We start from the raw sequence: 12,519 nt of genomic DNA, 5'->3' as shown, positions 1-12,519 counted from the left end.
CAGCTCCTAAAGCGGTGGGAGGTGAGTGGATCAGCTCACCAGCAAGTGGTCAAAGACCGAAAATCCCATTCACTGCATCCATGTTTTCCTCGTGCCAGGCCACGAGTTCCCAATTAACTGTGGGTCGCTGTACAAACGATGTCAAAAAAATACCCGACAGGGTAGTCGTGCTACCCGGATAGAAATACCGTCTTTCCCCGTTTATAAGTCGCACTCGATTATAAGTCGCACCCCCACTTTCAAGTTTGAGCATTGTTGATTTGATATATTGACTTCAGTAGTAAGTCTCGCTCGATTGAAAGTCGCACCCCTTTTTTACCCTTGAATTTTAGTGTAAAAAGGTGCGACTTATATTGGGGAAAATTTGGTACCCAAAGTCGTTACGCGACCAAACCCCTACCCATTGCAACCCTACTGGGAATACCACTCCTTTGTCCGTGTTGTACTGGTCCCCCTGTAGGACAGGAGCTTCTCCTATCAGAGTGGTTGCGTTGACAGTTTTTTTACTGTGCTCTCATGCCGCTGTGTTGTGTTGTCACGATTGTTGTTGCAGGTTTTAAGCACTGCGCCAGACACCAAGCTGGATGTCATGCTGGAGCATTTTAAGCGCGGCTTGTCACACATGGCACTGGTCCAGGATCCTTGCAACAATTCTGAAAGAGACCCATACGATGTCACTGTCGGTGAGTGTGTCTGTCTGTCTTTGTGTGTGTGTGTGTGTGTGTGTGTGTGTGTGTCTCGCTCTCTCTCTCTTTCTCTTTCTCTCTCCCCTTCTCCCTCTCTCTCTCTCTCTCTCTCTCTCTCTCTCTCTCTCTCTCTCTCTCTCTCTCTCTCTCTCTCTCTCTCTCTCTCTCTCTCTCTCTCTCTCTCTCTCTCTCTCTCTCTCTCTCTCTCTCTCTCTCTCTCTCTCTCTCTCTCTCTCTCTCTCTCTCTCTCTCTCTGTCTCTCTCTCTCTCTTTCTCTCTCTCTCTCTCTCCCCTCCCTCCCTCCTCTCTCTCTCCCCCTCTCTCTCTCTCTCTCTCTCTCTCTCTCTCTCTCTCTCTCTCTCTCTCTCTCTCTCCTCTCTCTCTCTCTCTCTCTCTCTCTCTCTCTCTCTCTCTCTCTCTCTCTCTCTCTCTCTCTCTCTCTCTCTCTTCTCTCTCTCTCTCTCTCTCTCTCTCTTCTCTCTCTCTCTCTCTCTCTCTCTCTCTCTCTCTCTCTCTCTCTCTCTCTCTCTCTCTCTCTCTCTCTCTCTCTCTCTCTCTCTCTCTCTCTCTCTCTCTCTCTCTCTCTCTCTCTCTCTCTCTCTTCTCTCTCTCTCTCTCTTTCTCTCTCTCTCCCTTTTTTATTTTTTCTGGTTCTGGTTGTCGCAGTAGCGACTTTGGTTTGTCGAATCTTCATTCTCTTGATGTTGCTGCTGCCACTGCTGCTGTTGTTCTTGATGTTGCTGCTGCTGTTTGAAACCTTATATTCTCACAATGGCCTGTGGCCAATAGATGAAGAAGAAACACAGGTACAGGGGATCGGATAAAGAGATATCTAAATTTTGTGGCGTGCTAAAATAGTAGCCATGCTAATGAAGAGCTGCACCTGCGCCTTGATCCAAGAGGGTGGTGACGTTCCTGCGGATGTGGAAAACTCGGCGGGAACCGTGAAATATTTTTATGAAGAGTGTTGTTGTTGTTGTTGTTGTTGTTGTTGTTGTTTTGAATTCTTCATTCTCACGATGGCACCATCGCCAATAAGAGATAAATTTATGAGAAGGTTAGATTGTGGGTTAAACAGTTGGAAAGTGATTTACATCACTTTGAACTTTACAAGTATGGGAGAGGGTGAGCGCTGCAGGAGCAGATTGAGTTAATCAGCAGTGAGCAGATTGTTGTTGTTGTTGTTGTTGTTGTTGTTGTTGTTGTTGTTGTTGTTGTTGTTGTGCAGGGATTGTGACACTACAGGACATTATTGAAGAAATCATCAAAACAGAATTTCCTGTTGAGACTGCTGTTGTGAGTGATAACAGTCCCAAGGAACCGGGGCAGAGGAAACCCAGGGAGAATGCTGATGTGAAGGTAGGCTGTGCTGATGTGTGTGTGTGTGTGCGCGCGTGTGTGTGTGTGTGTGCGCGCGCGCACACGCGTGTGTTTGTGTCTGGGTGTCTGTGTGGGTGTAATGGTGGGAGAGTGGATAAGTATAATTTGGAATGGATGGTGGATGTAATTCCTGCTGAGTGGGTCGGTGAAGGTGTGCGTGAGGCTTTGTGCGTGCATGTACCCACGTGTAAGGTGGAGGTACGTGTGTAGGCATGAACGTATATGCCTTGTTATTTATTTCATCGTGTGTAATTCTCATTAGGGTGCCTCAACTCACAAACACAGTACAGTCAGTGTATTTGCTGCTTGCGTCATCAGCTGTTCAACGTCATCAACTGTTAGTGAACAGTTGATGACGTATGCGGCAAAGAGACTATGTTTTGAGTGTTTAAGTTGAGATACCCGAATGTGTAAATGGATGCAGTGGAGTCTGCTCTCATCTCTGTTGTTCTGTTCTCTTATAGAGGGTGGTGGCGTTTCTACGAATGCGGAAAACTCGGCCTTCAGACGAGTCTAACGTGAAATGTGATTTTTTTAAATTTGTTGTTCTGTTCTCTGCTGCATGCCGCTGCTGCTGCTGATGGCGTTTGCTTTGCCCAGCTACTTGAGGTGGAGAAGTCTGCGAGTTTCTCCGTGTTCAAGACGGTCGAGGGCATGCTCCTACCCGAAGGTACATGGCCACGTTGCGGGCCTAATTCTGCATTGGCCGCTGTGCACATGGGGGGGGGGGGGGTCAAGCCCGTCTCCTGGGGGTTCCGGACATACCGTGGAGTCCCGATTCCCGGCACCCCTCAAGGACGGACAGCCATCTCCAGAGTGTTGCTTCTTTTGCTGCTGATGCTGCTGCTGATGCTGCTGCTGCTGCTGCTGCTGCTGCTGATGATGATGATGATGATTTTGATAAAAAACGATTCGAAGCCTCTCAATTATTTTGTAATACTTGATGTATAGATATAAGAATAATAACAACAGCTAGTTATACCTTCACACAAAACAAGCTCGGTGCAGCACCAATCACGGCAGGGGAACCCGACCCTCCACCATCGCCAGCTCACGAAGCATGTGAACTGGACGGTGACGGGCCGACCGAGCACCCCTGGCACACAACACAGCGGAACGTAGCAGCGCGAAAGACACCCGACAGCGATAGTAACCCATCAACGACGAATAGCTACCTCCCGAAGATTGAGATGTAAGGAGGCAAAGGCGGCTGAGGAAGGCCGTGGATGCCGGCGCAGCAGCCCCATTTACGGAAAACACCAAAGGTGCAAAGGCACCACGCTTAACATTCACTACTCTCTCCTGATATTGAAGTCTCTTAGCGCCCTCATGCTGTCGGAAGACCGCGTCCAGGCTTCTGGACGCATAGGAAGAAGCGTCAGGATTAAACACCCTTACATCAAAAAATGCATCTTGCCCACGCGTCCAGAAACCTCGAGCGCTCACATCAAGGCGAGCCTCGACAGAGGTGTTCGCCGACCTGGCCTGAAAAACCTCACCCTCGATAGGGGCGAGAGGTGGCTCTACAGAAACACTGGAGCAAACCTCGGTTAAGGCAACAGCGAACAGGTCTCGTAGTTCATTGTGTCGAATAGTTGGGGATCCACCAAAAGAACAATTCAAAGCATGGCTAGTGGAAAAACCCGCCCCACAAGCATATAGCAGGGGTGTCACGCAGCGGCCAGTCATAGCGTAACGCAATGGCATCGCGAAAGTCTCCCTTGGATAATTCAAAACCATGCTCAGCAATAGGGAGCGCCGACAGCCAGGATGAAACACCTGGGCGACCCAGTTCTTCCACGCGACGATTAACTTCCAAAGACAGGTGCGATTGAAGAGCACGCAAGCGCTCTGCCTGTCGCTCACGCGCCACTTTACGACACTCCCGCTTGGCGCAAGCTACGGCGGATAAAACTCTATCAACCTCATCCGGACCATCATGACCATGATGATGATGATGATGATGATCTCTTGCCTCTCTCTTTGTAGAGAGAAGCCAGGATCTCAAATATCCTGTTGTCATGGGTATGTTGCGTACCCGCCTGTCGTTTTGCCTCTTGAGGTGGGCCATTGCTAGGCCTCCGCGGAATGTGCCGGCATAATTTCGGGAATTATCGGTGTGATTTTTAAAACGGGAATTATTGGCAATTTTTGTGGAATAATCGGTAAAATTTGAGCAATGCCCCCCTTTATTCAACATTTTTCCATTTATAACACCCTCATTTGTACCAAAAAGCTTGTGATCCTGAAGTTGATCGCCCGGTATTTCAAAAAAGAAAGAAAAAACTTCCAGCCAAGTTTCACGTGAACCGTGATTTTATTGCCCGTACAAGTGGCAAAAACACCTGTACGCGGTACGGTATCTGCAAAAAAAGGGAAGAAAAAAGCATTATTCCCGTAGCTATGCAGAAGACGTTGCTTCAGTAACGTCTGGCGCTAGCCAGGGTCCACACAGCTTTAATTTGGTATTTGTTTGTGTGTTTGTTCGTTTGTTTGTTTGTGTCACGCCTGGCGCTATCCTGTATCTGTCCCGTATCTGTGACTACAAAGGCTTAGGCGGTGTTTACATGAGGCGTTTCAACCCGGGTTGAGTTCGACCCGGGTCAGATTTCAACCCGCCATGTGCATAAAATGAATGGCGCGTTTACATGACGCATTGCGCTTGACCCGGGCTGAAATTTCGCCCCGGGTTGATTTCAACCCTCCCCCCAAGGGGAGGGTTGAAATCAACCCGGGTCAAGAAAATCGTACAAACGTATTTCTGTGCGTATCTCGCGCCAGGTTTGAACGGCACTGCAGATGCAAATTTCGCGCGAACGGATTCACGTGACCATACTGGACTGTAGAAGTGGACTTTTGGCGGCATATCAGTATTTGACCCGGGTCAACTGTCTTCATGTAAACGCTCACCTCTTTTGTCTGTCGTACAGACTTTCAACCCGGGCTGAACTCGACCCGGGTTGAAATTTCTCATGTAAACACAGCCTAACAGGATTGTACATAACAGCTGGCCACAATATCTGCTGGCTCCCGTATCTGTCCCGTAGCTGGCCACAAACAGCTGGCCACAATATTCGTATGTATATGTATACGACTCCCTGATGTAGAGGGAGATTTGGTAAGAAATAGGGAGACGAGGAGGAAATAAAATTAGAATGGATTAGTTACGGAATAGGTGATAGGATGCGTCAGCAAAAACATACTTTGGAAGAGAGATCCCTCCGTCTTCAAAATAAGCGTGAACGGGCGATTCAGCGCCGGTCACAGGAAACGTCGGAGGAGAGATCCCGTCGACTCCAGAACGCCCGTGATCGGCAGAGTCAGCGCCGGTCCCAGGAAAGGCCGGAAGAGACATCCCGTCGAGTCCAGAACGCCCGTGATCGGCAGAGTCAGCGCCGGTCCCAGGAAACGTCAGGACAGACATCCCGTGAACGGGCGATTCAGCGCCGGTCACAGGAAACGTCGGAGGAGAGATCCCGTCGACTCCAGAACGCCCGTGATCGGCAGAGTCAGCGCCGGTCCCAGGAAACGCCGGAAGAGACATCCCGTCGAGTCCAGAACGCCCGTGATCGGCAGAGTCAGCGCCGGTCCCAGGAAACGTCAGGACAGACATCCCGTCGAGTCCAGAACGCCCGTGATCGGCAGAGTCAGCGCCGGTCCCAGGAAACGTCAGGACAGACATCCCGTCGACTCCAGAATGCCCGTGATCGGCAGAGTCAGCGCCGGTCCCAGGAAACGTCAGGACAGACATCCCGTCGACTCCAAAATAAGCGGGAACGGGTGATTCAGCGCCGGTCACAGGAAACGTCGGAAGAGATATCCCGTCGAGTCCAGAACGCCCGTGATCGGCAGAGTCAGTGCCGGTCCCAGGAAACGTCAGGACAGACATCCCGTCGACTCCAGAACGCCCGTGATCGGCAGAGTCAGCGCCTGTCACAGGAAACGTCGGACGACACAAATGCAAGAAATGAGCATAGGAGGCTTGATCGTGCTGATTCGCGTCGTGTTTCTGCAGCTGCGCACATGGAAACTGTGCGGTCTATGGTAGAGGAAATAAATCATGCAATGGTGTGCTCTTTGACGCGTGAAGAGTGCCAGCAGTATAGCCACCTATTGCAATATTGCAGGGAAGATAACGTTGACGTAGCTCTGCTTTACTTTTATGCTGCCTCAGGTCATGGTCGTGGACCGTCTCGGACAGTACCTGATTCTTCTGTGAGAAAAGAACTGGCATCCATTATTCCAGCACCAGTTTCTACAGCCCTGCTAGCTGATCGTCTGGAAGCGTTCCAAGCGGAGTATAATTTAGAGAATGTTTGCCTGTGCGCTGCGTGTGGCTGCCGTGATATGGTGAAGTCACACAAGTATCGACTTCAGGACGAGGCGTTTATGAAATGCCTTCGACTGGATGATTCAGCCGCCGAAATGTACGAGCAGAGGCCAGAGATAGTAAGGGAAGTGATGAATGTATATCGCTCCCCTTCAGATGGAAATCTGTGCCACCTTCTCCCCGATCATTTAAATCAGGTTGAAGATGGTGCCACTGAAGTTATCATGTGTGCCGCTTGTAGCTCTACCTTGAAGAAGGGAATTGTGCCAAAATGTAGCTTGGCTAGTGGGTACGATTTCGGGAGGTTGGACATGCTGGAACCGTTGTCATTACTCGAGAAGATTGTGGTGTCGCCGTATCGAACGTTCGCAACTATTCTCAAGTTGAAACCTTCTCGTGGAGCCGCTGGAAGATCATCTCAGAGTTTCCTGGAGGGTCATGCAGTGATGTTCCGTCACGATGCTGTCGAGGCGACTGTTGCCATGTTTCCAAGGCACAGGTTCGTTTAAAATTTGAAATGCAACTTTTTTTATTAGTTTGTGCAGTTCGTTGGTAGTTGTGAGGTATGTAGTAGGTTTTTGACGATGTTTAAATTTGGTTCAAAAAGGTTTTTAACTATATATTTGTTTCGATTGTTTTGCTATGATTATAGGCTCGAAGATATATCTGAAGACTTTTCGATTATGTTCCTAGGATCTAGTGTACAATGGCGACAAAGGCGGTCTGACATACTAAGATGGGACGACCCGCACAGTGGTCTTCTGGCGTGTAGTGGGCGCAAGATAATGCAATGGCTCCGTGTGATGAGAGCTGCTGACCACTGCGCATATCGCCATTTGCCGGAAGATGCATTCAACTTGTCGTCGAGCATTATAGACGCTTTGGAGATTCTGCCAGAATTACTTGTGGACAATGCTCATTGCGCGGACAGTGCAATCGCAGCGGCGATAGACGACTACGGGCGCGCGCGATGACACAGCCAATGTAAGACCACATGGTGACGTGACTGATTTCGACGACACCTTGGGATTACCAGCTGTGGACGGTGTGCAGTCTGTTATGCTGACTTCTCGAGCCATGCAGCATGATGCTAGCGTGACATCTGAAGTGTTCAAAGTGTTAGAAAACACTGTTAATGGCACGGATGGTGAAGCTCAGGAGCCAGTGACAACAGATGGCACGTACCGGAATGCATCTTCTCAAACACGGAGGGACAGGTTATTGGAAGTCACCATCAGGACGGATACTAGTGAGATGATTAATGAATTTACTCACAACGCGTTCCTGTTAGGTTTCCCATACCTGTTCCCGCTGGGCATAGGAGAAAAAGATATTATGTCAACATCTATATCCAAAAGAGTTATGATGTGGCATGATGGTCGTTTCGGCAGGGACAACCGATTTTTGTTCTATCTATATGACCGAATTCGTCGTTGGAATGCTGCGCTCGGTGTTCATTTGAAGGTCAAAAATGATAGAGAGTCGGTTGATAAATTCAACCGGTTGATTTTGGATCCGTCAATCTCCGATAGAGTCACGCAAGCTGCAGCAAACCCGGCCAATAGAGACGCTAGATTGTTGATGAATTTACTGAAGCCGCTGTTGGTCGTGTCTGGAAGACGTGTTCCATTTGGTCCAGCCGAGAGGAACGACTCTATCAGCAAGATGTGCGCGATGGTGCATTATGCAGGGCTGCCAATTTGGTTCTGGACAGTGTCTCCAAGTGATATTGATAGCACGCCAGCCCTTCGTATTGCGGGTATTGAAGTGGAGTTTCAGTTGCCATCCCTGCAAGAACGCACAAACATCATTGCAGCCAATCCGGTTGCTGCAGCGCGAGGGTTTCAAGCGTTGATCAACTCTGTATTGCGGTGTTTATTTAATCAAGAACCGCAAGAGTCAACGCGTACATCGACGCTCCCTGGTCTACAAGAATGGGAATGTCTAATGTGTGGGGGAGAGTGCCTGGGTTACTTTGCGGTGACTGAAACCCAAGGTCGTGGTTCTCTGCATATGCATGATCAGTGGAAAAGTTCAGCAGTGCGGTGTAGGGCAGCAGCCGTGATAACAGACATGTATGTGGTCCATGCCTCGAGCCGGGTAGCTACATGTATAATTATCGTGAACCTTGCGACGCACCTGCTTCGCGTCATCCGACTCAACGATATTTAGCTGGCTATCGTTATTCGGGCTGTGCACCAGCCGGAATGTTGGGCCGGAAGTGTGCAAGACTTTCAGGCTTGAAAAATCTACGAACTCCCCTCGCAAGATACGTTCTTGCACAGCCTTGGGCACAGCTGGTGCAGGTGGTTGATCGGGTGGGTTACAGGAGATTGGCCTTGCGTAGTGGCGGCAGCAGCCGCATTGCCTTGGCCTTGGGTGAGGAGCGGCACAATGCTCTCCGATAATAATATAATGGCGGCCGACAAAGCCGACTACACCTTGTCCCGTACGAGAGCGCAGAGGTCCGTTGAGCCCGCGTCACCTGAGCTGGCGGAGGAGGCATTGGTGCAAGTCGGGCTTCTGGGCTCGCGAGCCGTGTCCGCACTGTCATGTTGCTGGTTCTCCTGGCCGGAGCATACCTCACTACCAAGGGCTGGCTGTGGCAGCAAACGGTCCTGTAAAATACTTTTACTCAGTTTCCTTTCGGATTCAAGCCGCGCTGAGAAGGCTCGCTGCGGAGGGCTTGGCAAGGCATTGCCTTGACAGTGTCGACAGTTAGGTCAGACGTACTGAAGAAATACAGTGTCGAGGTGACACTCGGGCTGGCAGCAAAGCTACGAAAGGAAAGCGGAAACACTGCTGAAGCGCGATCCGTTGTCTGGAAGAGCACAACAGGGCAAGCAAGATTTGTTTTTCTTTTCCGCAAAATGGGCTGGTGCCATTTGTGATTACGCAGCAAACAAAGCGCATGACGTCAGTCTTGAATGCAGTACAAAGCAATGCAGTGCAGTGTGTGCGCTAGTTCGGATTGTTGCTAACAAGTACTAGCACAGCTAGTACACCATTATCGATTAAGCACCACTGACGACAAAACTCACCATTTTGCATCAACTACAATCAATTTTGAAACTTCAAAGAGAACAAAAATAGTGGAAACATCGACTGCGCACGTGCACAGGCACAAACTGATTCTGAAGGCTACTTGTCCAGCACAGTGAGTTCCGTGAAGCAACCGGAACGGAAGTTCGCAGGTACGAATCAGTGCGCGGTGCAGAGAAAAGAGCCGGGTGTCACACAATAGATCTAGAGTACATCAGGTAGATCTACCGGGTACGCGTGGAGTGTGTATCCAGAGCATGAGCAACTCGCTGTGCGTGCTGCACTCGTTGATTGACACCTCCGCGCTCCGTGCACGCTCGAATCGACTCGTACTCTGGTACATGTGCTGCACGCAGTAGAGTCATGTAGACACACTGCACCTGCCGGATATTTCGTCGTACCGTATAGTATGTTGTACGAAAATGCTGTAGCGACTAGAAAAATCGTAATCGACTAGATTTTTTCGACTAATTAATCGACTAAACCACATAATCCTTTCACCCCTAGTGCGGACCTGTTCACTCTTCCATATTTTTCTTGCATAATGTCTGTGCGGTGTGTAAGAACCCTCGGCGGCTCGGATCCCAATGTTGTGTTATGTGTTGCGTTTTTCTCTATTGGCTTCGACTTTGCGTGGTGCACAGAAGCACCACTCCTCAGATACAGCAACCCCCGCGACCGCCGCTCAACCAGAAAGCGGACCAGAACGTAAACCACCCACCCATCCCCGTCTGTCGCCAGAGGATGCTCGCCGCACCATCCAACGGCGCCGCAACATCCCGCAAGCCCGCTCTGTAGCTAGGTCACGGCGACGGGCAGCAGTCCGTCTCAAGCAGCGGGCCCGGGTGGTCCCTCCCCCGCCACCGGTAAACCCGTCGGCCAGGTTCGACCAGTTGGGTCAAGAACCCGAACTGGTCTCCGAGGCCGAATGGTGGGATTAAAGGTAGAGTATTCATTTTGTGCATGTGGGTGTATGCCGAATGTGTGCGTGTAGGTCTATGTATGTGCGTGTAGGTCTATATATGTGCGTGTAGGTCTATATATGTGCGTGGTTGTGTACATGTGTGTTTGTTACAATTTACAATTTGTTCAAAGACTAATTATTTTTATTCCATATTTGGATCACTCACCTGCATGCGTTAGTTTATACACATCTCATAACCCCCATATTTGTCCCATTTTCCCACTACCCCTGCATGCAATAGTTTATACACATTTCATAACCCCTCAATGTGCGGACAGAACTGTTTCGTCCTTCGTATCCTATTTTTATCGCTCTCTTTTTTCTCCTTATTTTCCCCCAACCCTCCTTCCCTGTAACATAATAACATATTCGCTGCCTTGTCATTGAACATTTGTGCTCGTTTTGATTAGCGAATTCAAATAAAGTATACAAACAAACAAACAATGTAGTGGAGGGGAGAGGAAACAGGGACCAGTGTCACTGGGCAGGAGGTAAAATTGAGAACAACGCGCACTCTTAGATAGAACTATGTTGAACTTATTGAGCGTTTCCTGGTATTTGTGGGTGAAATGGTAAAACGGTTTGATTGATTTTATTTGGATTCGTGAGACCAAACGAGCAGGAGTGCTCAATAACAGGGTAGCGAATGGTTGAGTTGTGCTATGTGACAATGTAGTGTGTGCGTGGGGTGGTGGTCGTGGGGGGGGGGGGTTAAGCTGCGGAGGCCCAATACAATGTAAGGGGATGGGAGGTTTGATATACATTGACAAACAATCTGCTGCGAGCAGAATAAGTAACTTTCAATTGTCGCTAATATACATTAACAAGTTGTTCACACGACGTACGTTTCGCCGTATGGTTCGTGACGGCTCATCAGGTGTGCAATTTGAAACTCGGATGTTGAGCCATAAATAAATGTAGAAGAGAATAGGACATATGGATACGAGTTAAGAGTAACTCTCCATCACTGTAACATTATTATACAGTCAGAAAGTGCAATAACTAGGCACAAAACTGACAGAGTACTGAGACATTCGACGTTCTGACACCTAGCTTCAACACATTTCCGTAGCGCTAACCGACAGCCTTCCAACTTGGAAGGTTCAAGGTCATGGAAAGACCAAAGAGGGGAAGGCAAGCGCAACGAAAACGAGCAAAAGCTACAGTCCCAACGGAACAAAGAATGTCGATTGTTACTGGACGATGACGAGACCAGTACGATATTTGACAAAGCGGTCTAACTTCAATTCGAAGCAGCAAAGCAGCACACCACCCAACTTGGGTGGGTCATAAATATCAAAGATAAGTAAAGAAAGGGAAGCTTTGCGAAAACGAATTGTACAAGCCGAAAGCCAAACTCCTACAGTACTCCTCATGCATGACATTGTGATGGACTAGTTGATTACAAAACAAGTTGTTCACACGACGTACGTCTCGCCGTATGGTTCGTGACGGCTCATTAGGTGTGCAATTTGAAACTCGGATGTTGAGCCATAAATAAATGTAGAAGAGAAAAGGACATATGGATACGAGTTAAGAGTAACTCTCCATCACTGTAACATGATATTATACAGTCAGAAAGTGCAATAACTAGGCACAAAACTGACAGAGTACTGAGACATTCGACGTTCTGACACCTAGCTTCAACACATCTCCGTAGCGCTAACCGACAGCCTTCCAACTTGGAAGGTTCAAGGTTATGGAAAGACCAAAGAGGGGAAGGCAAGCGCAACGAAAACGAGCAAAAGCTACAGTCCCAACGGAACAAAGAATGTCGATTGTTACTGGACGATGACGAGACCAGTACGATATTTGACAAAGCGGTCTAACTACAATTCGAAGCAGCAAAGCAGCACACCACCCAACTTGGGTGGGTCATAAATATCAAAGATAAGTAAAGAAAGGGAAGCTTTGCGAAAACGAATTGTACAAGCCGAAAGCCAAACTCCTACAGTACTCCTCATGTATGACATTGTGATGGACTAGTTGATTACAAAACAAGTTGTTCACACGACGTACGTTTCGCCGTATGGTTCGTGACGGCTCATCAGGTGTGCAATTTGAAACTCGGATGTTGAGCCATAAATAAATGAAGAAGAGAAAAGGACATATGGATA

The 12,519-nt window shown here is 48.8% G+C and overlaps 1 protein-coding gene across 1 annotated transcript in view; it reads left to right on the top strand.

The window, feature by feature from the left end:
• LOC135827097 (metal transporter CNNM2-like) overlaps positions 1-11,044 on the top strand; it is a 13,122-nt gene extending 2,078 nt beyond the window's left edge. Inside the window, exons 2-5 of the mRNA XM_065339620.1 lie at positions 554-683; positions 1,915-2,045; positions 2,667-2,736; positions 10,083-11,044. Coding sequence (XP_065195692.1) covers positions 554-683; positions 1,915-2,045; positions 2,667-2,736; positions 10,083-10,150 — 399 coding nt within the window. The 3' untranslated portion in view covers positions 10,151-11,044. The remainder of the gene's footprint in view (positions 1-553; positions 684-1,914; positions 2,046-2,666; positions 2,737-10,082) is intronic.
• The last annotated feature ends 1,475 nt before the right edge of the window (positions 11,045-12,519 follow it).

Source organism: Sycon ciliatum, chromosome 11 (genome assembly GCF_964019385.1).
Source record: "Sycon ciliatum chromosome 11, ocSycCili1.1, whole genome shotgun sequence".
NCBI classification, from domain to species: Eukaryota; Metazoa; Porifera; class Calcarea; order Leucosolenida; family Sycettidae; genus Sycon; species Sycon ciliatum.
This window is presented reverse-complemented; position numbering and strand designations above follow the sequence as displayed.